The sequence below is a fragment of the Arachis stenosperma genome, chromosome 1, assembly GCF_014773155.1.
Source record: "Arachis stenosperma cultivar V10309 chromosome 1, arast.V10309.gnm1.PFL2, whole genome shotgun sequence".
NCBI classification, from domain to species: Eukaryota; Viridiplantae; Streptophyta; class Magnoliopsida; order Fabales; family Fabaceae; genus Arachis; species Arachis stenosperma.
Window position 1 is genome coordinate 124,012,321 of NC_080377.1, and position 24,830 is coordinate 124,037,150.

The following is a 24,830-nucleotide window of genomic DNA, read 5'->3' on the forward strand; positions in this document are numbered from 1 at the left end:
GTAATAATACTTCATATTGACAGAAATTTGCCATGACCAGAATTGAAAACATTTTGAAGCATTGGGCTCGTACCTGTAAGATTGTGAACCAGATCTAGAAGGACTGCGGCCATTACGACTAGGACTCTTTGATCTGCTAGGTGTGCGAGCCCTCTTCTCATTAGGACTCCGACCATTCTCCCTGGGACTCGGAGACCTCCTGTAATCCTTCTCAGCTCTAGGAGAGGGAGACCTGGGATGTGGGGACCTCCTGTAGCCCTTCCCATCACTAGGAGAGTGAGATCTCCGATAGTCCTTCACATCACTAGGAGAACGAGACCTGGGATGTGGAGACCTCCTATAGTCCTTGCCATCACTAGGAGAGCGTGACCTAGAATAAGATCTTGATCGGTCAGGAGAATAGTAATCTTCCTTATCCCTGCCCTTGCCCCTGCCACTCCTACATCAACATCAAGAAATCTTAGTTAAAGAAGCTAATAATAATATGGCTAGCTCACCAAAATCATATATCCTACACATATCAAGAAATAGAACTACAACAAACAACATCCATGGTCATTTCATAAACCAAGAGGGATATGAATATTTAAAACTACAGCAAACTGTACAGGAAATTACAACCCTACCTACAAGATGATTAACCACATTTACCACAACACTAAACCAAAACTAGTTTTTGTTTTCAGACGAAAACCAATACTTACTTCTCCTTCTAAATCTAATTAGCCAAAATATGACCTTTACCTGTACCTTTCAATAGTTTCTGGACAAATACATGACACTCGGATCCACACAGACAGTTATGAATGATGCACTGCAAGACCAGCATCTTGTAACTTCATAGCTCTTTGTCCCAACTTTCTAAAACCACAACTATCTTTCTTGCACAATTGTCATCATATCTCTACTCGTATAAACTTTGGCTTCCATTCTTTGTGGATGATTTTCTTTGGCCAAATATAAGCTTTATATTCTTTCTTAACTGGATAGTATACGCAAAACAAGATATTAAACTAAATATAATCTTTGTTACAGATAATTTATATAAGGAAAACAAAAGATGTACTTATTTGAACCATTCTTCAAGCTAGAAACCAAATGCCAAAAAGAGGGAAAGTCCAGCAACTGGCAGAATAAGGGAAATTTGATATGTGATATTTCATATGAAGAATCTTTGATAGAAGCATGAGCAAGTTGCACATCACTTTAAGCCTCTTTACTCTAATCTTTATTAACCCATCTTTAAAGTCTGGATCCAATACACTTTATTATCTGCATAAAGAAGACCATAAGCAGATATCATTCAATATCCACTTATGCTATGCACATTAAAGGAGGGTCATCAAAGTGACACGGTCAAAGGATTGGCAGATTCTAATACTGAGAAGTCAACCTGCAAGTTATACTCTTATTGAGCTAGGAACAGTAACATTGGTACCCATAAACCAGCTTGCCACTACAAATGTCTTCCAGCATGAACATACTAGCAAAATATAAGTCTGATAACAGAAACATAACATAAGACTACGGTCATTTTGAAAGTTAAGAAACAAAACAAACAGGGTCATATTTGCTTTCACCACCAATAACTCCGGCAAGCAAACTTCGATCATAATGATCTCCAACCAAAAATCTCACAAATACAGCATTCACTTGTGACGTTCATATGAAAGATCAGAAACCAGTCATACTGAAGCTAAAATAAAAACACTCACCACTTAGAAAAATAAAGTTATCTTCTGAGATCAAATTGTTATATATAATGTTAACAGCTTGAAATGTAGACTTCCCATCATTACTGAGAAAATAAGGATGATCCAAAGATATTACCCCAGAGAATATGATATGGCAAAAATTTGGGCAATGCAAACTATAACATATTAACTGGCCAATGAAGTTGTCACACACAATACTGCTGTGTAAAACACACACCTTGAATAATCTCGAGCTGGTGTTGGAGACCGAGAATAAGCTGCCAACACAAACAAAAATATTACAACTTAAGACAAATATTTTTCAATAGAAAATTTAAACCCAATGATAAAATGGGGGAGAGAGTATCATTTGCATTTGGAAACTGATTAAGAAGCAAAAGTGAGTGGTTGAACTAACATCTATATCGGCGTCTTGGGGACCTTGACCGATTCCTCCTCCTGCTACCTCCTTGTCGACCACTTATGTAATATAAAGCAAACCAAATGCAAATCGAAAATTAGACATTAACAAGATCGGCACAGAAGAGAAACATATTAGCAAAGACCAGAAAGGCAGCAAGTAAATCAAACTGTGATCTCACCTTCCACGAGAAATGACACGCATCTCCTGAGGGGTTTTCCGGTTTTCCTCGGCAAACACAATTCTTATTTCACGCCCACCAATGGTGGTATGATTAAGCTGTTGCTTTGCCTCAGCTGCATCTTCACCATATCGATACTTCACAAACCCAAATCCCCGAGGCTCACTGCATGTTCCATTCAACAAAATCGCAATGGTATGAAAACAAATATCCCAATTATAAATATTAATAACAGAACCCCAAAATTTAAGATAAGAAATGCATGGATTTAAGGCTGAGCAATCCAGACCAACATATTAATCATCTCAAAGCAAACAGTGCAAAAAGATAAACAAAACGGCATAAGCAAAATCCAACGACTCTGTATTAATAACATTACGATACGAAAAAGCAGACGTACCCAGTGTAATAATTCTTAGGAAGATAAACATCCTTCACAGGTCCAAAGCGCTCAAATGGACCCCTAAGATCTTCAGGCCTGCACAGTTTACATAAAAGAACACATTTCAATTCGATTGTGGTAAACAATTTGCTCGATAAAACGTAACAAATACACAATAAACGAAAAAAATGAAAGCCAAAGCCTCGCGACAAACAAAAAAGCGAGAAAAGGAGATACCTAGCATCAAGGGGGAGATTACGAACAAGAAGGCCAGAAGGGAGTGGAGAGCGGCGATCCCTGTAGGACCTGCTGTCGCCGTAGCGATCGTCGTCGTAGCGCTTGCGTTCGCGCGGCGGTGTTCTGCTCCGGCGGCGAGGGCTGTAGCTTCTGCTCCGGCTTCGGTACCTCGCCATTCTTCGACGCACAGGCTCTCTCTCTCTCTCTCGATATCACCCAACAATTACGAGAGGTAGATAAACCCTCCTTGGAAAAATAACTACCAAGAAATATAATGGGAGCTAAACCCTAACCCCAACCTATTGCGAATTAATAGTTTAATACTACAAAAAATTAGAAAAATACATTTTTTTGTAATAAATTCTTATTGGACTTTGTTTTAAGTTGAGACCAGTCCAGTCAAATTTTGAAACCTGGGCCTTACGACAATAATCATAAAAAAGAAATTTCTGGTGAGTACTAACTAATGAGCCAATGAGATGTAGCTCTATGTCATTTGTCCCTTTTTTTTCAGAGGTCTTGAATTCGAATTTTCCCTGACATAATTTGCCACAAAAAAAAAGTACTAACTAATGTGTTATTCTCCGTAGTATTTAGTTCTCTCTTTCTCAGCCCGTTGTTTAAAAAAAATGTCAAGACCAACACATATTAACCATAACCTACAGCAACCTTAGGAGTATATAATACAACCATCACAAGTACAAAAATATAATACAACCATCATGCCATTTATCATAGAGTTCTGCTTGTTCAATTCTAATTTGGTTTCAACTCTCGTAGTAGAAACAAAAAAGTGTACCAAGTACTTCACACCACATAGATAAATTAGAGGACCAAAATATATACTTCTTCAACTTATAATATTTTTAAAGTTTAATTATTTTATTGGGCTTTATAATTTTTTTAAATTTATAATTAAATTTTTATTATATTTTTATTAATATAAAAAATATTAAAATTAATAGAATATTTTTTTATAAATTAAAGATATTAACAATTAAAAATTTAACTACATTTTTAATTATATAATTTTTAAAAAGAATATTTTATTAATTTTAATATTTTCAATATAAAAAGAATGTCAGTACAAAAATAAAAGTAATACAGAAACTCAATTAAAAAAATATATAAATTTAATTATACGTGTTGTGAAATTATAAAGATAAACAGAATAATTAAATTTATTTTTGTTAGAGTATAATCAGGATCAGTTAGTATCATTTATATTTATATAGCATATATATGTATTTATTGTAGGATTTTATGTTTTTATTATTTTGATTCTTCTAACTCCTATATATACATTTGTACATTGTACCTTTGCATACTCACTCAATAATACACTCTTCATATTATTCTTTTGTTTCTAACATGGTATCAAGAGTATAGGTTATTTTTTTCATGAAAATTTGTTCATAGCCTCTTTGTTTTTCTCTTCCGGCAGTTAGGGGTGTGCATGGGCCGGATGAAACCGAGTTTGATGTGACCCAAACCCGACCCGAAATATATACCGGGCCTATTTATTAGACCCGAACCCGGTCCTAGACCCAATGAAATATATACACTTTCGGGTCACAATTATATCGAGTAAAAACCGGACCGTTAACATTACATTACCTTGATACCTTTTTATAAACTAGCATGTGAAAATGTCCAAATTTCCAAGACTCCAACCATTATTTGACATAGTAAAATTCACTTAGAAAAATACAACAAGAACCAACTCTTCTCTAAAATTAAAGCATAACCATAATCAATACTAATATTGTCTAATAACACCAAATATTTAAATCAATACAAATAATACAATATTATGCATTAGTCTAAAATCTTATGCATTTTAAACATAAAACATTAACTTATAGTCTTATAATAACTAATAACACAAAATATTAAGGTTTACAATACTTAAATTTCACAAAAGAATAGCCATCATCCATCACTAATAACACAAAATATTAATTGTGTATGATGACCGGGTCTATTTTTGAGACCCATACCCGGCCTTAGACCCAGTGAAATCACACCAAATTAGCCCCTAAAGTGTTCGGGACTGGGCCGAGTCTTCGGGTCAGGCCAGGCATGCACACCCCTACCGGCAGTGTTCTTTGACCTCGTTTTTCAATCATTTTCCGATGCTTTAGTTCGTCACTGCCGTTACCACCGTGTTCATCTCGTCGTTGCGATTCCAACGCATTCAGAATCGCCGCCGGATGCGCCCTCACGCGCCACCTGAAGATCAGTTTCTGCTTCAGATTCTCCTCCCTCCAGACGCTTCCAACACTGTTGGATCCACGCCCAGAATCAACGGCATCACAGAGTGCCATGTGTCAGCCATAAATGACCCAGGACCCGCTTCCACCCTCGTTCTTCTGGATCTCAACCCCCGTTCCACCTCCCTGTCCCCATCAGTGCTGACGCATTTTCCTTCTCCTATCACGCGTTGCTACGTGGCATTCTCTGCTGACGTGGTATATGACGTGGCGACTGATGTGGCAGATAGTGAGACCCCCCTACGATTTTTTTGTGAGCTCTTTCTAATTCTGCCATCCGTTTTCTCATTTTCGGCCCCGAATTTACATTTTTCTCTCTTCTCTTTGATCTTTGTATCTAATATTATAGAAAAATTAGATATTTTTGCTACCACAGACAGAAAGGGTAAATTTCTATCGAAACTGTAACCGTTTTGGGCACCTCTTTTCAAACTGTCCTTCTGTTGAATGTCGCAAATGCCAACAGAAAGGTCACATTAGTTAAAATTGTCAACAATTGTTCTGCCATTACTACAAGCTCTCAGGACATTTGATTACTACCTATCATGCTCATCCACCATGTCCTGATCACCTCAAGTATCATTCTCGTCCCAACTTTTCCAAGAATGTGTCTGCTTTTGCTGTTGCTGCTACTACTGAAACTACCACCTCTGCTCCTCTCAACCCGTCTCTTATCTTTCTATCTGATATTGCGTCTCTTCTTAAGCATCTTCTCTCCCTTTCTGGTAATACTCTTGCTGCTTTTTTTACTCCTCCAGGTAATTCTAAATGGTATTTTGATTCCAGTTGCTTTAATCACGTGTTTTCTTTGTGTCATCTTTTTTCGTCTTTGTCTACCAGTACAAATGCACCTTCTGTCAATACTGCTGATGGTTCTCTCTTGCACGCGACACACAAGGGTCGGTTCTATTTTCCAATCAACTCTTAACTCCCTGATACTTATTATATTCCAAAATTAAACTTTAATCTTATTTCTGTTGGTCAAACTTGTTGATCTTGATTTTGATGTTAATTTTTCTATTTCTGGTTGTCGTATACAGGATTGTTAGACGAGACAAATAATCAAGACTGGACGTAAGGTCGGAAGGTTGTTTGAAATCGAGAATCTTCTATGTCAAATCTCTATGCTGCTTCTTTTCCATCTACCATTCACTTGTGGCATTACTGTCTTGTCCACAGCTCCTTAGAAAAATTACGTCCTCTTGTGTCTCAAGGTATTTTGGTCAGGTTAATAATGAGTCTTTTGATTGCATTTCTTGTCAAACTGCCAAATAACCTGCTTTATCATTTTACAATAATTCATCTTTGGCTTGCTCTTCTTTTGATCTTATCCACTCTAATGTTTGGGACCCTACTCTCACTGTTTCTATGGAAGGAGCTCGATACTTTGTCATTTTCATTGATGATTATTCACGCTTTACTTGGGTTTATTTGATGACTAATCACCATGAGCTACCTCATATTTTGTAACACCTGAGTTTTGAAAACTAAATAACGAATATATTTAGTTTTCAATTACTATTTTACCCTCAAATTTTTATAAAATTCCTAAACCACCTTTACCCCAATTTTCCCAAACCCAATCCTAAAATCCCTAATTCTGCCCTAATTTCAGTAAAAATACATACATTCAGACTCAGAGACAAGACAAAGAAAAAGAGAAAGAGCCACCACTGCTCTTCCTTTCCCTTGGTAAAACAAAACCCATTCTGCTTGTGCTTGAAATCTCTTTCTATTTTGTTCCGCTTTTATCTACCTTACGCTCTCACTCCATTTTTTGAGCTGTCTTGATTAATTTGCTTTTGCTGTTGTTTGTTACGAGCGAGAAGTGGTAGCACTGCTACTGTTGTTGTTGAGATTACATCTGTGATGATGTCTTTAGAGTTGTTGCTGGTGTGAGAATTGAAGCTGTTGTTACTGGCTCAGTCCGAATTCTACGCTCTTCCGTCCCATTCTATTCCAGTCTTTCTCGCCATTTAAATTTGGCACTTTGGGTTCGGTCTCTTCGGTCATTTGAGACCAAGTTGTGAGTAGACTTTATTTTTATAACCGTTAACTTCTTGTTTATGCTATTTTAAATTTTTAATTATATTTATAAAATTATTGTTGAACAATTTTGATTTGATTAAAATAATTGATTTATTATAGTTGAATAATTATTTTATGAAGTTCATATCTTATAAATTTTATATGAGACTATATATATTTGATAAAGCTTTATATTATTTTATTTGATTTTTATTCGAATATATATTTTTGAAGTATTGAAGTATTTGTTGGCACTCACTTTGAAATTATGAAATATGTTCTTATGATTGAGAAAGTATGATTGAAAAAGATTTCCGATGAGAATATATTATCTGATTTGATTTTATTCGATTCGATACTTTATAATTTGAAAGATTAAATTTTTATTGTATTTAAAACTATATGTTTTGAATTGGTTTGGGAGGCTCGTATTAGAAAACCGTAGTTAACGGCGCTTATGACGTTAACTTAGATGCATCTAACTCAGACTCCAGCTAGCAGGGGTGTTGTTAGCCTAACGTGTAGGCCACACGTTAGATCTGTTATTCTGTTAGGACACACAAGAGGAAAGGGCTACCCATAGAGGTGGAGCCGCCTATGTGTGGACTTTTGATTTGATTTCTATATGAGAACTCCCTTATTGATTCACTTATTATTATCAACTATTATTTTCTAATTAAAATTACTTTGATGATAATGTTTGTATAGTCTCATGTCGATTACATATGTATTGTCTAGTCACTGAGTTGCAAGACTCACCACGTTTTTTCTAAAAATATTTTTCAGGAACAAATATTTGACTATGTAAGACTTTCTATTCAAGAGTAACGGTCTGCAATGAGTACCTATTTTTTTGTCGAATTCCTAGAAGTATATGCTCTATATGTCACAGGCAGGATCCAACCATTCTTAGTTATTTTAATTTTTTGTTAAAAATATATAGCTATTTATTTTAGAACTTGTAAAATATTTGTAATTTGCTTATTCAACTTATATTTGAGTATGTTAGGCTTGCTATAGGATTATTTTTCTGAGCGCCGGTCATGACTCATTTCGGATCGTGACAAAGTGGTATCAGAGCCTAGGTTGATTCTGTGTAATATGGAGTAAGTGTTCTATGGTAAGATCATAATTGTATAAATAGAAGGGCGCCTATTTGTACAAATTGTGGCACTATCAAGTGTTCTATGGTAGGATAACAATTGTATATATTAACTTTACCACTATGATTAAAACTTAGTTTTTTAAGGTCATTAAAGTTTTTCGATGCGATAATGCTATGGAATACCGTGATTCTAAATTTTTTAACTTTTTCATTTGAGTCCATTCCTCCTACTCAGTCACCCTTTTTTACTAACCCTAATGTTGATCATTTTTCTAGGGATAATTCTATAGGTTTTATCTCGAGTAAACCTTTATAGCATTTTACTCTTCTGCCTTCTTCATCTCCGGATGATTCCAGACTTGATAATGATCCTGCTCCTACTGTCATGCATCCTCCTTTTACTTGTTCTTCTAAGATAAGAAATCCACATCTTCATCTTCTTTATTATCATTATTTTTCTACTATTTTTCATCAACATGAACCTAAGTCATTCAGAGAAGCCTCCACACAATTAAATTGGTAGCAAGCAATGCAGGAAGAAATTCAGACACTTGAAAAAGCACACACTTGAAATTTGGTTGATCCTCCTTCTAATAAAAAAGTTGTGGGTAGTAGATGGGTACACAAGATCAAGAATCGTTTTGATGGTTCTATTGATTGTTATAAGGCACGATTAGTTGCTCAAGGTGGTACACAAGAGTACAATATTGATTATGAAGAGACTTTTGCTCATGTTATTCGTCTCACATCTATTCGAGCTTTCCTTGCCATTGCTGCGGTAAAAAAATACTCTCTCAATCAGATGGACGTGAAGAATTAATTTCTTAATGAAAATTTGAAAAAGAAGGTCTATATGAAACTACCTCCAGGTTATCCTTGTCCTTCTAGCAAAGTTTATCTCCTTCGCAAGGTACTTTGTGGTCTTAAGCAAGCTCCTCGTGAATGATTTGACAAGTTCAGCACCACTATATGCAATTTCGGTTTCACTTGCAATCCTCATGAATTTTCTCTTTATTTGTAAAAGTGAACGTGGAGTTATTCTTCTGCTTTTGTATGTTGATGACATGATCATTACTGGAGATGATGTTGATGGTATCTCTGATCTCAAAGCTTCCCTTCATCATTCTTTTGAGATGAAAGATCTTGATTCTCTGAGTTATTTCTTAGTCTCGAGGTCATATCCACAGATGACGATATCTATCTCTCTCAAGCTAAGTATGCTTCGGATCTTCTTGCTCACGCCGGGATTACAGATAGTCGCACTGAGTCTACTCTCCTTGAGCCTAATTTTCGATTTACCCCTATGGATGACATTGTTTTGGATAATCGTACTCTTTATCGATAGCTAGTTGGAGGTCTCGTCTACTTGACTATCACACGCCCAGACATCGCCTATCTAGTTCATGTTCTTAGCTAGTTGTTGTCAGCTCCTCGTACTACTCATTATGCGGTCATGCTTCGCATTCTTTGCTACATCAAAGGCACTTTGTTTCATGGACTTTATTTTTCTTTCCATTCATCTTTATCCCTTCAAGCGTACTCAGATGCTGATTGGGCTGGTGATTCCACTGATCGTTATTCTACTGCTGGTTATTTTTTGTTTCTTGGTGACTCTCTCATTTCCTGGCGAGCCAAGAAGCAAACGTTCACTGCTCATTCAAACACAGAAGTTGAATATCGTGCTCTCGCTGACACCACTGCTGAAGTTGTCTCAATTCGTTGGCTTCTCGAAGACTTGGGTGCTCCTCAGTCGTTCTGGCTGATATTTTTTGTGACAACCGCAGTGCTATTCAAATTGCTCATAATGATGTTTTTCATAAACGCACCAAATACATTGAGATTGATTGTCACTTTGTTCATCAACATTTCTTTATTGATGTTGTTCGCCTCATAGCGGTTGGAATTCTGGATCAGACTGCAAATATTTTCACGAAGACTCATCATTCTACTCGTTTTCAAATTCTATCATCCAAACTCAAGATACTATCTTTAGCTTCCACTTGAATTTGCAGGAGAATGTTAGAGTATAATTAGGATTAATTATGATCAATTAGGATCAGTTAGTATCACTTATATTTATATAGTATATCTGTATATTTATTATAGAATTTTATGCTTTTATTACTTTGATTCTTTTAACATCTATTTTGCAAACTCACTCAATAATACATTCTTCATATTGCTCTCTTGTTTTTAATAACTTTTAATTAATAATTAAGAAGATGCCGAATCTAGTTTAATTAGGAATATTATTGTTTTCATAAAATCAATCGCAATGGCGCGTATTGGCATGGACTTGTGGCAATGATTGAGCCAAAACCGTGGAAACAAATATACAATCATACCTCTTTATCCAACAGCTTGCACCCTCCTATAACAAACATATTCAAATGTTGCCGATCCATCCTACTAAGAACCACGTAAGATCATATGAATAAACCAACACCAATAATGCTACTCACCACAAGCTTCACATGACTTGCTGCTCTATCTATGCTCAGAGGTCAATACCATTCTGCTCTAATAGATAAGGCCGTAATGGAAATATTAGTTTTTTTATAGAGATATTTTTTTCTTCATTATGTAAACATATATTTCTGTTTTAACACATTTTTCAAAAGAATCACCACGTCAATGACAGCTTCCTTCCACATGTTAGAAAACTTTGAATCAAACAAAAAGACTAAATATCTTGTAGTGATTGACAATGCTGTCGTGTGGTACATAGAGTACTATATATAGCATCCAACACATGCCCTTTTTTTCTTGCATGTCCTCTCTTAGCATCACTGCATTGCTCTCAATCACTGGGGTGGTTATTCCATTTTCTTCTGTAAGTTTGAACCATATTGCTACTGAAGAAAATGGCAATTGAGCAGCACAGTGATGTGGAGAGTGGACATGACAACAACAACAACAATAATAATAATAATAATGGGCTTCAGGATTTGCAAGAGCCCTTCATTGAGCAAGGGAAGAAGGATGTTTCCTGCAAAGATGTTGAATCTAATACAACAATGGTGGAACATGGATCCATTGGAATGGTTCTGCTCAGCACATTTGTTGCTGTCTGTGGTTCTTTTTCATTTGGAACTTGTGTGAGTATACATAATATATATATATATTTAAGAAATAGCACTAATAGATGGATGTACAAAACAGGAACATGTGTTGTTATGTTTAAGTGATTATTTTGGCAGGTGGGATATACAGCACCTACTCAAGCAGCTATCAGGGAAGATCTTAATCTATCCCTTGCTCAGGTTGGTACTATAATCTTCTCTTCTTTCATTGACACTTATATCATGCTGTTTGAACTTTGAAATATTAGAAAAACTAATTCTGTTTCGTGGGGATGGCAGTTTTCCATGTTTGGTTCTTTAGTAACCATTGGTGCAATGCTTGGGGCTGTAACAAGTGGCCGAATTACCGATTTCATTGGCCGGAAAGGGGTATGTGAAATCTAAATTCCAAATAAGTTTATGCAGTTCATAAGGGACTTTAAATTTTGATAAACAATCCTTGGTTCTCATGGGAAACAGGCAATGAGAATGTCAACAGCATTTTGCATAACAGGATGGTTAGCCCTCTTCTTCTCAAAGGTATGCATCTCATGCAATATGTAAATCCATCTCCTAAATAAAATGTTATCAAATTTGAAATGAGCTTCAATTTGTTATTTTGTTTGCTTCAGGATCCTTACTCACTCGACTTTGGAAGATTTTTCACAGGATATGGAATTGGAGTTATCTCATATGTGGTAATTAACTATAGTATATTATAATATTGATCAATATTTTTCTTTTCCTAATTAGAAGCTTTGATAGAAAGCTATATCTTATGTTAGCAAAATGGAACAGGTTCCTATATATATAGCTGAAATAGCACCAAAGAATCTTCGAGGTGGACTTGCAACAACAAATCAGGTGGGAAAACATTAAGAATGATCATATTACTTGTTTGATTAAACTGTTGAAGCACACCATTGGAGTGAATTTTGGTCTTAACTGCAATTGTATTGCAGCTTATGATTGTTATTGGAGCTTCAGTCTCATTCTTAATAGGAAGTGTCATAACTTGGAGACAACTAGCTCTAGCAGGTAAACCATAATTAATACCATTAGCTTTAGAGTTTAATTTTCTGCATAAGGACTGCTGTGAAAAAAAAGGGTCTAACTTGAAGGGTTTGGTTTGAAAATTGAAGGACTTGTTCCATGCATTTGCTTGCTGACTGGTTTGTGGTTTATCCCTGAGTCCCCTAGATGGCTGGTAAGCATTGAGATACATTAGTACAATCTTAAAGAGAGTGATGCAAAATTGTAGATTAATAATTAAAAGTATATATATTTTTTCAGGCGAAAGTTGGTCTTGAAAAGGAATTTCAAGGAGCATTAAGGAGACTTCGGGGAAAAAATGTTGATACTTCTCAAGAAGCTGAAGAAATTCTTGTACTTTCTTAACTCCAATCATTAACTTATTGAACATGGTTAAAATGTTTCTTAATCAAGTTGATATGCTTGATCATCTGAGCTCACTTTTCTCAACTCATTTTCCTTATAGGATTATATTGAAACTCTTCAAAGCCTTCCTAAAACCAAGCTTCTGGATTTGTTCCAAAGCAAACATGTGCGATCTGTAGTGGTAAGTGGCATAATGTTCATACATACCAATTTTTGTATATTTACTCAAAGATTTCTAACTGTTTGTGATGACTTTAGATTGGGGTTGGATTAATGGTGTGCCAACAATCTGTTGGAATTAATGGTATTGGATTTTACACAGCTGAGACTTTTGTAGCAGCCGGTAAGTAAATATATGCAGTGGATGCATGCTGATTTTGAAAAACCAATATAATCTTCTGTGTAATTAATCTCCTATAACTTTATTTCCAGGACTTTCTGCTGGCAAAGTTGGTACCATAGCCTATGCATGTATGCAGGTTCCATTCACTGTATTGGGAGCTATTTTAATGGATAAGTCTGGAAGAAAACCACTGATAATGGTAAATGTTGAACAATACATTTCATTCCATAAAATGAAGAATCAGAATTTTTTATTTTGATGCCTAATTGATATACTTGTAGGTTTCTGCATTTGGGACATTTTTAGGCTGCTTCATCACTGGAATTGCCTTCTTTCTCAAGGCAAGTCTTAAATTTCATATATATATATATATATATATATATATATATATATATATATACCAAATCTCTTGGAGTGTATATCTTATTTAGTTCTGAAACTCTGACTTGTGACTTCATGAATCAGGATCAAAGCTTATTGCTCGAGTGGGTACCGGTGTTAGCAGTGGCCGGCGTGATGGTGCGTCTTCTTTAAAATATTGATCCCTTCTCCCATGGAACTCTTGTTCTTTAAGCTCATATTCTCACCATCCTTTTGCCTCTGCTTGTTAACAGATATATGTAGCAGCATTTTCAATTGGATTGGGACCAGTTCCTTGGGTGATAATGTCTGAGGTATGTGTCATTCACTTGACACAACATAAACTTGAATGGTCTTGTCTTGTAACATGTTCAGCAAATATAAGATTCTAACTAATACTATATTTCATACTGCAGATCTTTCCCATACATGTGAAGGGAACAGCTGGGAGCTTGGTGGTTTTGGTTAACTGGCTAGGAGCTTGGGTAGTTTCATATACTTTCAACTTCCTAATGAGTTGGAGTTCTCCTGGTAAGCATAATCTTAGTTTCAAATAATTGTCTATTTGAATAAAATGGCATGTGTGTAAATTCTTGGAAATGTAGGTTTAAATTATAATGATTCCTGTGCAAATTCTGATAAATATAAGTAAAAATGATGTGTTTCATATATGCAAATTCTTATAAATATGGGTATAAAGTATAAATTATTATTAGTTCAAAATAATAATATTTGCTTGTCATGTAATATTACTTATGTATTTATATTTTAAAGAAAAAAATAGGCTACAGATACATATATATATATATATATATATATATATATATATATATATATATATATATATATATATATATATATTATTAAGTGCGGATCTCAAAAGATAAGTTGACAAAAAACAAGTACCATACAACACATAGATTAAAGAATTAATGTCTCTAAATGTAAATTCTTGCGTCCGAATTCATTGATTTCTCTTTGTATCAGATAATTTAACATGAAGAGAGGAAATAATTAGCATTTGTATTTTGTTCATCTAACTCTAGATGGTAACATATATTGCCATTTCTTTTGGGCAGGTACTTTGTTTTTGTATGGTGGATGTTCCCTCTTAACTGTTGTATTTGTAGCAAAGTTTGTACCAGAAACCAAGGGAAAAACGCTGGAGGAAATACAGTCATGCATTAATTATTCATAGAGATAATAACTTAGGGATAATAACGTCCGGACTTGTGGTAGCTTAAGCCAAAAATCATATCACAATGATGTTGTGCAATTATTGCTGTTATGGATAGGATCGGCATTGCCAAATAAGGCACCAAGTTACAGAATATATGGATGACATTGTGCACCAGAGATAGAATAAGTTGATACTTACTAATGTATTCTGTCCATTACTCCATTATATTTTACTAGTAGTAGCTTATTATAGAATAATTTCACATTATTCAAGCATGAAAATCAGGTGTCGTTTCACATTTAGTTCTTAAGGATCAAATCTAGACCATTATCTTTAAACAAATCAAATAACTATCATTTGTGTTAGCCTATTTAAGTATTTTAGTTTTTAATCAATTATTTATTTGATTATATACTGACAGCATATATAGCAACAAAAGTACTGTTATTAACATAATTTATTCAAACTTCTAAACCATAAATATTAAGGAACAGACTCATTATTCATTAACACTTTGTACAACTTTTTTAATCCTACAATAAACAAATCAACCATCTAATCCTACAATATCATAATATCTTTAACTAAGAAAAACAATCATAGCCAAATTGCAAAATAATATGGATGAAAAAGTTTTGATATAAAGGAAAGGATAATCAAAAAACATGTCAGCAGTCCACCTCTTGCTAGGATCATTCATAAAGCACTTTTCTAGAAAATCATAATAGAAAAAACTGATTCCTTTCGACTTCTTTGGTGATAGTTCAAGATATTCAACGAAGAACCTCAAATACTCCTTAGTACACAAAAAACTCACCCATACAAGCAATCTAATCAGCATTTCAATCACTATGCATCCAAGTGTCCATATATCCATCGGAACATCAATGTGACCGGAAAATGCCTCCGGCGACAAGTACAACGGTGTACCTCTAGGCTTGGACTTTCAAACCTCAACATATGCTTCCTCCTCTTTGGTCTTAGATAATCCGAAATCCGCAATTTTTAATTGATAGTTTGCACTTTCTTTGTCCAATGAAGGAAATAGAAAAATGTTCTCCGGCTTGAGGTCACAGTGGACGATTCCTTTAAGATGAATATGCGAAAGCCTTTTAACAATCCTGCGTGCATAGACACTCACGTCGGTCTCCGAGAGAGGTTTCTTGCGGATCAAGTCATCCAAAGAACCGTAAAGAGCATACTCTAATAGAATATTGTAAAAATAACGTCCGTGCTCTACGGTGGAATCAGTTCCAAAGTATCAAATGATTTCTTGGCAACCACCGCTTTCACCTTCACAACTGATTTAAAAACTCGTTCTTCTTTCTTCAGTGAGAATGCCAATTTGAAAATGCAATTCTTAACAATAATCAGGTTTGGTGTTTCTGTATCAATAACAATTGCAAAATAAACAGTGTCATAAGAACCTTCTCCAAGACCTTCAGTTTCTTTTATTGTAAACTACTCATCTATGATTGATTTTTTTTACTCCTGTATCAACATCAAATATTACATACAATCATCAAATAATATTATTTATTAATATATAATTTTTTAAATACCTGTAGGCTAATTTTTGTGGATTATGAACCAAGTTTTGTGTTTTATTAATTATTACTAAGTTCGTTACTTTGTGCTATTTATATTAATTAGTTGTATCATTGAAAATTATATAAAATCTATTTTTTGTGTTTTTAATATTGTCATTATCTTATAAACATCTATAAAACAAAATTTAAATAAAACTTTGTTATATATTAGGACAATATATAGGAAGATAATTTTTAAAATAAAAATCAGGTGTCATTTCCAATTATCTTTTATATTTTTTGATATCATAGAGAAGAATGCCAAAACAAGTCAATTGGTATAGGTACAATTATCATCATTTGTTTTTTTATTATTTTTTGTATTAATTTTATATTGAATATTAATATTCCTTGTATGAATTACATTTGCTATAAATTTAAGTATGCCCCTATGTTTGTGTTGATTACATATATATTCTAATAATTTGATACTTGGACTCTAATTAATTAGTCCAAATGGACTAGGAGATGTCTATAAAGTTCTTCGGGAAGAGTTTCTGAAAGTAAAACTTGGCGATGAGAAATTTATTTTTCAACAATCATAAATAATGAAAGTCACTGTGTTCTTTATTGCCGTTAAAAAATATTCTGCATTTCTGGCATATATTAAATGATGTTATCTACTAAAATGATAAAATTCTTGTTGTTGCAAAAAAATATTTTAGTCAATACTACTCAATTATGCTAGTATGTAACATAAAAGTATAGAACATTATATTTTAATTTATGTATTGGAATTCGGATAGGGTAGTCTTTTCTAATCCAATAGTATTCATATTTGTAAACTCTACAATGTTATAATTTCTAATTTACTAAGAAGGTGGATAGATTAAAAATGAAAATTTTCATTTAAATAATATCACTTTCAAATTCATAACCATGGTAGAATTAGTATTCTTAATAGTGGATTAATGAAAGTAAGAATGCATATTATATTCTAGCAATTATACATACATATATTATGTTTTTTTATAAAATAATTATATATTAATTTTACATATTATTTCTTATATTAAAAAAATTTATATTTCATATAATTAATATATTTATTTTAATTAAAAATTAAAATTATAAATTTTAATCATATCCGATGCATGATAAAGATTATTAGACTTAATTTGTTGATAAATAAAAAATAAATATGATGATTATTTTGACTCTTTTTTGTAAATAAGAAGAAAATCAAAACCAATTAAAAAATCAACTAACAAAAAATTGTACATCTAATCAAATTTGAAAAGTTATAGATATAATTTAAAATATAAAATCTAAATTTAAGATTAATATTTTAAATAGATCCTAAAAAATTTGACAATTTGATAGATTTATCTCTAAAAAAATTAATTAAGTTTTAGATTTTTAAAATTATTAGATATATGTTATATAAGTTTCTAAGAGTATCGTTTTAACCGTCTATATAATATATATTTAATAATTTTAAAAATATAAACTTAATTATCAATTAATCAATTAATTTTTTAAAAAAATAAATTTATTGAACCGCCAAAATTTTGAGGACTTACTTAGGTATTATTCTAAATTTAATTTTGATTTTATTTTTAATACTTCCCAACGATATATCTTTTAGCTAAGAATTTAGAGTCTCTAATGTTTAAATTTTATTTTAAAGAGTAAAATATAATTTTTTATTTTTAAATAATTTTTTTTTATATTTATTTTTTATCCCACTTACAAAATTAATGGTGAGTATTCTCTCAAATAAAATTCAAACTTTAAAGGATCCAAATCATTTAGCTAAAAAGATATGTGGAACTCCTCACTCACTTGGGGGTTTAGACGTATTTAAGTAGATCTAAGAAGAGTGAACGCACAATCTTTCTTCTTCTTCTTCTTCCCCCTCTTAGAAGAGAAGAGAGAAGAAAATGGCGTCGAGGACATCAAGGACTGTATTCCGCGTAGCAATGGTGGCTATCTTGCTTCTCTTTCTCTTCTACATCGGTCGCCCTTTGTACTGGAAAATCTCCGCTACCGTCCACGACATTCGCAACAACAAGCAAACCGTTAGAGAAGGTAATAATACCAATACACCTTCAATTTCATTCCGATGTTTCTCTCTCTACAGTTATTCTTCAATTAATCTGTTATTCTTCGCTCCAGGTCTCTCACAGATCGTAATCGAAGCTCAGAAATCGGTCGGTTGGTATCACGACGAGTCTGACTCAGGGATCCGTGCTGCTAAAAGCCGTAAGCTCCTCCGTCGCATTTTCTCCACTGTCGCTGGTTAGGATTCGTGTGCGTTTTTTTTTTTAATAAATTATGAATTCACGATTCGGTTGTGTGCTTATTATACATGTAATTAATTGTCTATAGTGACAATATTTAGTTAGGTTAATCTTATTCAAGCATGTGGTGCTAGGGTTTCAGACTTTCAACGGAAACATAATAAATTAATAATTAGTGATTTTCTTATGTAGTTATTAATGCTGCCGTATAGAACAAATCACATGATTTTGTTGCCTGTGAATGTGAATGATTTTCTTCTTATGTCTTCTGTTTTCTTGTATTGTGTTAACTTTTGCTTGAATTGCGGAAGGGTAATGAACTAATGATGTGCTGGTGCTATGCTATATTATATTATGTTACATTCAGAAAAAAAGAATGTCACTTCTATATTATATTGAATTTGAATGGAGGCGATGCAAAAGTAAATTGGTTAAGTTCAATAATCACATTACTGGTAAATAACATGAAACTCGGCTTGATATTTCCTGAGCTCAATAATATGGACAGAAAAAAGATGATCCGGTCTATAGGAATGGGATCTGAGAGTAGGAGGAAACTGGAACTTTGTCATGCCATAGAAAAATTGTTCCCTTCACTGTACGCATTAGGCCATTAGCTCACCTATCTTGGGAAACTTTTTTGCTTGAAATTTTTTTAAAAATTGATAATATTCCGGTGCATAGCTGCAGTTATATTGTATGACCCTGTAGAATCAACTCCTCTGTTACAAATTATGTCACTTTAGAAATTTTAGAAACATGATAGAAATATACTCAATGTATCTTGGTATCTAAATGTATTAAATGATAGATTCCGAATACATCATCAGAAGTTTCAAGTTACAGATAATTTGGAGGGGATTTTTATGGTGCCTAAATTTTAGACATAAAATTTAAGAATAAAAAAGTGGATTCCATCCTCTATCTTTATTTTTAGGTAATTTAGGCACAAAAATCACAGACACCAAAGAATTCCCCTAATTCAGAATGGACTTAAATATTTAAAGACGTGTCTACCTCTCCCTAGTCCCCTCCTCTCTAACACAAAAGTCAATCAAGTTAATGCATTACTCTTTCTTTGCCATCTGCAAGTGCGTTTACTTTCAAATTTCAAATTACCGTGCATTGCCACATAGTTGTAGTGATCTAACTAGTACTTATTTTCTTAAACTTTCTTTGGGTTGCTTGCCCGTAGGGGTGGCAAATCACAAAACAACCCCTGCCTCCCCGGGGGCGGTGGGCAGTTGCCCTGCTCCCGCCAATTCTGTTTTTTTTTTTTTTTTTGTTATATATATAATCTATAAATATATAATCATCAGCTAAACTATTTTGAAATAAAATAATAAAACTAATATTATAAGAAATAAAATAAATATTGTCCAAAACATATAATTATATATCTTTAAATTTCTAATAAATCAAGCATAAAATATAATCTAAATTATAACTTATCAACATCTTCAGTTTAAAAAGAAAAAAAAGATGGGTCCGCTGCAGAAGTCCATCCCGTCGAAACCCACCAAAGTCAATAGATTGGGCAAGCTTTTTAATTTTGGTGGTTTCAAATTTTCAGCTTGACCCATTTTTTTGGTAAATTATGTGAGTCGATTTGACAGGTTTCGGTCCATTTGTCATCCCTATTTGTCCAGTATTTGGAGCTTTGCCCGACTAGTCCGAATGTGACATGGGTTGCGCATCTAGTTGCGGTGACGAGTCTCCTAACTAGAATAACTACATACAATAGGCTTTAAACTTGAGACTTACTTAAGCGAATCCAAACCACCGTTAGTGCTTAGCCTGTTTATTGATTGAAGTTTCTTAATGGTGAACCTATTTATTGAATAAAATGGAATTGGATAAAATTTTTTTGTCTTTTTATTTTAGGTGTATTTAAAAGATTAAAAAGAATATTTGGTCAAGTGGTTAATTTATTTGTTGATTTAAATAAGTGTTAAAAATTTAATTTTTATTTTATGTATTCAGTAATTTATTGATCAGTGATAAATTTTTAAATAAAATTTAAATCTATCATAAATTAATTTTTAATCTATTAAATTATAAAATATCGTAAAAAAAAAAACAAAAGACAAAAGAACATTGCATAACATTTGGATTTGTCATTTATCTGCCAAAGAGAGTCAGTATGGCTGTATGGTGTCTCGAGACCAATGATAAATTGACACGGACATGCTAATTTTAACTTTTGTTAGACCTGCAGAATTGTTTTGATATACTTTAAACTTATTTCAAGTATATCAACGAAGAATAAAATTAGACATCTTAGTTTATAATCATATTTGAAGGTGTTCAAGTGTGCTTGAGGAAGTATGTTTTTTAGGGTAATGTTATCGTGATGAAAGCAAATTTTTTCAGTATGTAAGAAATTGATGTGTCTTTGTTGGATGGATAACGTGTATGAGTATTGTGGCTACACGTATAGATAATTTTTGTCATAAGTCAGACATAGGATTTAGCAGAGTGATTAGGTAAAGTAAAATAGATTAATATTGCTATAATATTTGTGATTATGTTTATTGAGCATTTTGATGGGCTAGCCAAATTATTTTTATGTGGACTAAATTTTTAGTGTTAATTTATAAAAAAAAATTTATTCAATTTGTATTGTCATGACAATACAAAAATTGGTTGCTTAAAAGATAACTGTATTTATAACATATGAATAATGTGTAATGATATAAAAAGTTTTTATATTACAAACAAAGAACGTAGGATTAATTTGTTATCAAATAATTCATTATTTATAAAGCAACGGTATATTTTTTTTTTCAAAGTCATGATAAAGAATTTAAATAGGTATTTAAAATGAGTTTTTAAATGTATTTCAGGATTTTGAGTTTGGATTTAGCCTAAATGTTTTGTTGGTCCATGAAATAATTAAAAATAGGTTTGGTCTAATAAAAAATAATAATAACAATAATAGATAAAATAAAAGATTTACGAGATTTGCTATGCATACAAGTCTTTTTAATATATAAGTCTATACAAATAAGTCTAATCTCAACAAAAACAATCCTTATTTAGAGAGCGTATAAACACGCTCTTTTTTAACTTTGAATAGCGTAAAATGAGAAACGGTTCTTCTTCAACGTTTGTATTCTACGTTATTCCTCCTCCTCCTTCTCCTTCTTCTTTGCATTCCTCCTCTTTTTTTCTTCGCTTTCCTTCTTCTTCTTCAGGTGTTTCATCCTCATCGTGGTTCTTTTAATTGTTGTTATTATTACTGCATTTTTTTCTTCTCCTCTTTCTATTAATTTTGGAACATTATGTATTTTTTTTCTTTATTTGATTTTTTTTCCTAAGAAGAATTATAAGAAAACGAAATAAAAAGATGAGAAAGAAGAATAAGTAGAATATGGGGAGGAGGAAGAGGAAGAGTTTTGAATTATACAGAACTTATCAGAATAAAAATACACTCAAAATTCTTAAAATACACCCAAATATCTTCATGTTACGCCCAAATTTGCTGTAAATACAGAAAAATATTTTCTCTAATGCTGCATTTTTTTCTTCTTCTTCTTTTCCGTATTTTTTTTCTTTCTTTTAGTTAAATGAATGTAAGTTCATCATCTTTCAAGTAATTTTGCAGCATTATGTGCTTCTTCTTCTTTGTTTATTTTTTTATTTTTATTCTTGTCAAGAGAGTAAAACAAAAAGAAACTTGAGAAGGTAAAACAAAAAGAAAAAGATGAATAAAAAAAAAAGAAGATAGTGATGATGATGAAAAAAAAAGAAGCAGCAGAAGATGAGAAAGAGGAAGAGAAAAAGTTTTGAATTATGCAGAACTTATCAAAATAAAATACATAAAATATTCTTAAAATACACCTAAATATCTTCGTGTTATACCCAAATTTACTATAAATATAGAAAAATATTTCTTCTAATACTACATTTTTTTCTTCTGAATTAAACCACATATCAGCCACTTGATTGGATTCAAAACAATAATCAATTTCATTCTAGTTCAATTGACAATTTGAACCTGAATTATTCATTATCTTCAACAACGAAATAACTGATGATGGAGGAGAAAGAGAAAAAGAAAGGAGGAGAAGAAATTGCAATGAAAAAAGAAGGAAGAAGAGGAGGAGGAAGAAGAGGTGGTGTTGATGATGAGGTAACGAAGAAGAAGAACGTGCAGTAATGGTACAAAGTGCGTGAATATAAATGACTTATAAAGATTTGTATGAAAAAAACGCTTGTATATAGAGAATAATTGTTTTAATAATTACCTAATTTTTTCTGTTTCCCAAATTTTCGTCTAATTTTAATTTAAATTTAAATTTAAATTTAAATTTCACTTTTCTTTTATATATCTCTTTTTTTATGTTTTCATTTTCAAATTTTATATAAATTTACGTGCAAATATATTGGACTTTTAAAAATATGAGTTTAATTTTTATATGTTGATAATGTAAAATATTTTACATTATCGTACAATTATATTTATTTTTTTGAATGACTATTCACATAATCAATATAAAATATAGTTATTTTTACTAATATGATCTTACATAATTAAATGTGCGTATAAAATATTTTATACTGACAGTGTATCAAATTAAATTATAAAAATATTCGTAAAAATTTTTCGATTAATTAAATATCATATTTTAAAACTTATTTCTCCATAATTTATAAATTGAACATTGTAAAAATTCTTTTATCTAGTCACTAAAATTAATTTTAAATACCTATTTAAATTTCTTATAATGATGACTTACTTTAAAAATAAATTTTTTGGTGCTGTAAATAATAAATAAAAATAATAAAATAAAATATATTTAAAAACTTATTTTAAATACTTATTTAAATTCCTTGTCATGACTTTCTTTAAAAAAATATATATTCTTGTTTTATAAATAATAAATTATTCGAGAACAAATTAATCTTACGTTTCTTTATTTATAATATAAAAACTTATATCATTGTACATTATTTATTTGTTATAAATACAAGGTTGTTTTTCAAGGAATCAATTTTTGTATTATCATGAAAATGTCAATCAAATAAATTTTTTTTCATAAATTCACATTGAAAATGTAGCTCACACTTACAAAATAATTTGGTTAGCTCATTGAAAAGTCCAATAAACATAATCACAAGTATTAAGACAATATTAATTTATGCTACTTAGAGCACCTTCAACGTTTGGGTTTCATTCAATTTTTGCTGACATTTGGGAACCTAACGTTGGAATATAATATGATTGAGTCTCAGCACGTAATTTAAAAAGAGAAAGTTTTCATTCAGAGGACTTATTGTAACCAATAATAATTTGCCACTTGACAAGTTATTATAAAAATAAATAATTATATAAAATTTGAAATAATAAAATAATTATATTAAATAATTAAATAATAATTAAATTAGTAATAATTATAATAAATAATTATATTAAATAATTATATCTCTATTTAATTAATAATTTATATTAATTATTTAAATAATAATTAATTAAATAATTAAATCATAATTAATTTGTTAATAATTATAATAATTAATTAGATTAAATAATTAAAATTCTAACACTTACATAATTAAATAATTAAATCATAATTAATTTATTAAATAATTTTTATTTTTAAAATTTAAAATGCTAATCACATTATTAAAATTAGCCGTTGCAAAACTAGCCGTTGCAAAATTAGCCGTTGGAAACTAGTCATTACTATGTTACCGTTATTGTTAATAAATTAATACCTTATTACTCTATATATACCACTTACATACACGTCTATTCTCACACTGTCTTTTACTCTTCTTTATCTTCTTCCAAGTTTACGAAATCAAAGTTCTGCTGATATTATTTTTTGTTCGAAAAAATGGATCCAAACCAACTCCCCTCTTTTTTCAATTATTTACAAAACTTTTCTCAAATTCCAAATACTCAACAATCTCAAACCTCAAACTCTCAAGTTCCCAATCAAAACTTCACACTGCCAAATATATTTCAAAATCCAAATCCACAAAATCTTCCTAATTTCAATTTTCAATCTCCTTACAATAATCAATTTCCTATATTCCGACCACAAAATCAAAATTCACAAATACCACATTTTCTATTTTCATCCATATTTAACCCCTTTATTGAAAATGTTACTCCAATATATTTGCCGTTTCCAACTCAATTCAGTGCATCAAGACATAACTCATCTGGTGTTGGTGGCTCTTCTAACCCATCCTCTCAGACTTTGATACAATCTAGTCCAAATTTGCAATATTCATATTTTGCAAACCCTCGTGGATTAGATGTTATCGACCTCAATGATGATGATATTAAAGATCGGAGGCAAGATAGTATTCAACACTAGCA

At 31.8% G+C, this 24,830-nt stretch overlaps 3 protein-coding genes across 3 annotated transcripts in view; 2 read left to right on the forward strand and 1 right to left on the reverse strand.

The window, feature by feature from the left end:
* The window catches only part of LOC130938768 (serine/arginine-rich SC35-like splicing factor SCL28), a 3,792-nt gene extending 602 nt beyond the window's left edge, over positions 1–3,190 (reverse strand). Inside the window, exons 1-6 of the mRNA XM_057867180.1 lie at positions 2,916–3,190; positions 2,697–2,774; positions 2,297–2,461; positions 2,113–2,174; positions 1,933–1,972; positions 74–439 (exon numbers count right to left, since the gene is read on the reverse strand). Coding sequence (XP_057723163.1) covers positions 74–439; positions 1,933–1,972; positions 2,113–2,174; positions 2,297–2,461; positions 2,697–2,774; positions 2,916–3,091 — 887 coding nt within the window. The 5' untranslated portion in view covers positions 3,092–3,190. The remainder of the gene's footprint in view (positions 1–73; positions 440–1,932; positions 1,973–2,112; positions 2,175–2,296; positions 2,462–2,696; positions 2,775–2,915) is intronic.
* Positions 3,191–11,111: 7,921 nt separating this feature from the next.
* Positions 11,112–15,017, forward strand: LOC130936819 (sugar transporter ERD6-like 16). Its single transcript, XM_057866982.1, has 17 exons — positions 11,112–11,419; positions 11,522–11,584; positions 11,684–11,773; positions 11,864–11,923; positions 12,016–12,081; positions 12,182–12,247; positions 12,346–12,421; positions 12,526–12,590; positions 12,677–12,769; positions 12,882–12,962; positions 13,040–13,124; positions 13,214–13,323; positions 13,406–13,465; positions 13,590–13,643; positions 13,739–13,798; positions 13,901–14,015; positions 14,564–15,017. The coding sequence occupies exons 1-17, from the start codon at positions 11,186–11,188 to the stop codon at positions 14,680–14,682; spliced, it is 1,497 nt and encodes a 498-aa protein (XP_057722965.1). The 5' UTR covers positions 11,112–11,185; the 3' UTR covers positions 14,683–15,017.
* A 3,028-nt stretch (positions 15,018–18,045) lies between these two features.
* On the forward strand, positions 18,046–18,519 carry LOC130941371 (uncharacterized). The gene is made up of 2 exons (XM_057869852.1): positions 18,046–18,284; positions 18,372–18,519. The coding sequence occupies exons 1-2, from the start codon at positions 18,137–18,139 to the stop codon at positions 18,497–18,499; spliced, it is 276 nt and encodes a 91-aa protein (XP_057725835.1). The 5' UTR covers positions 18,046–18,136; the 3' UTR covers positions 18,500–18,519.
* Positions 18,520–24,830: the final 6,311 nt, after the last annotated feature.